Below are 1,577 nucleotides of genomic sequence, written 5' to 3' on the forward strand. Positions count from 1 at the left end.
AACGGATTTTCGTAAATCGTGTTGATATTTACAGAAAATGATGTCAACGCGAGACGAAAGTTTAAAATGGCTTCCTCGAAAAATAACGAGTACCGTTTCCGTCAAAACTTTATTAAATGTATGCCCTCGCTTCGGTCGAAAGGTCTCGCGTGACTCTTTCGTGTTCCGATATCCGAATCTAATTTTACTTCAGAATGGCTGTAAACGTGAATCCCGGTTCCAAGAAACGTGACTGGCTCGACCGTCGATTAAAACCGATTTCACGAACTAGTCGAGCACATCTCATCTCGTTCATCGATATTTCAATGATTCTCGAAAGGAAATATTCACCACAGATCGCAAGAATGATCGCACCAATTTCGATATGCAAACCTCGAACGATCTAAAATTTATACGGTATTACCCGTAGATTTCAAACACGTAACGGTATTTCCATAAACAGCCAGACGGAGAACATTTATATTCATCGTACGATACGTTAGATGCTTCTCAAGTCTTTGTAAAAAAAACTTGTAGGTAAAATAAAAGCGAGCCGTAATTTACACGAAACTTTCTTCGAATACAAAGTTTCCTATTAGTTAGTAGTTTGGCGGAGAGACTGCGCGTTTGAAAGAGACTGAAAATCGTGTTAGAGAGAGGGAAGGAGAGCGAGGGAGGGGGGATCGTTCCCAACAGGTTCATCGAATTTCCATGGTCTACCGAAGAGCCAGTGAACCCAAACGTCGATTGCACCTGTATCGTCGTGCACACGACATTTTATCGGTTTGTTGCACGGTCATTATCGTCGAATATCCTTTCCAGAAGCAAGGTTCGTTTTTTCCACGACGTGGATCGATATGATTTTCTTTTTCCTTTCTTTTTTTTTTTTTTTTTTTTTTTTTTTTAGAAAACGGGACGCGAAGAATCAGACGTCACTTACAATGCAAGCGTTGTGGCGACGTTAGCAATATCTGCCGGCAGAAAGTTGCTTTGTTGGCTCGGAGGTTGATGGTGATGGTGGTGATGATGATGAAGCTGATGTTGCTGTTGTTGCTGCTGCGGTTGATGCTGTTGCTGGTGAGGATGGTGTTGAAAGGCCGTTTGGGGGGAGGGAGAGTTGCCCGCCGGCATCAAATTATACGGTTGATAGAGCAGCTGCGGCTGTGCCTGCGTCGTTGCGCCAGCGGCCGCGAGTAAAACTTGCGTTTGTCCCTGATGTACGTGATGATTGTGATGGTGGTGCGGGTTACCCTGCGTGGCCGTCTGCGGGCTTACCGGAAGGACCGCCATTGCCGCGCCTCCTAGCACCGGTGGCATGCTTCTACCTTCGTACTCGCTACGTTCTCGATCTGGACGTTGCTTCTCTTCATCGTACGAACCGCACTCTGCGTTGCGGTGCGGCTCATTTCTCGGGACGGCCTGCAAGACCGTCTCGAGGTCGAGAACGACCAGCTTTTGTTATCCTTGAATCGTCCCTATCGACACTGATCTTTTTATCTTTCCTTCCTCTCTTTTGCACGATCGTCTTCTATTTCTTTCACGACGATGACCACAGCGTCTCGTAGCCGCTGCGGTTCTCGTTACTGATCACGCGCTCG

General features: G+C 46.5%; 1 protein-coding gene across 1 annotated transcript in view; it reads right to left on the reverse strand.

Moving 5' to 3' along the window:
• LOC102671175 (lysine-specific demethylase 3A) overlaps positions 1–1,571 on the reverse strand; it is a 69,423-nt gene extending 67,852 nt beyond the window's left edge. Inside the window, exon 1 of the mRNA XM_006618303.2 lies at positions 920–1,571. Within this exon, the coding sequence (XP_006618366.1) occupies positions 920–1,296 (377 nt within the window). The 5' untranslated portion in view covers positions 1,297–1,571. The remainder of the gene's footprint in view (positions 1–919) is intronic.
• Between the last annotated feature and the right edge of the window lie 6 nt (positions 1,572–1,577).

Source organism: Apis dorsata, unplaced genomic scaffold (assembly GCF_000469605.1).
Source record: "Apis dorsata unplaced genomic scaffold, Apis dorsata 1.3 scaffold_347, whole genome shotgun sequence".
NCBI classification, from domain to species: domain Eukaryota; kingdom Metazoa; phylum Arthropoda; class Insecta; order Hymenoptera; family Apidae; genus Apis; species Apis dorsata.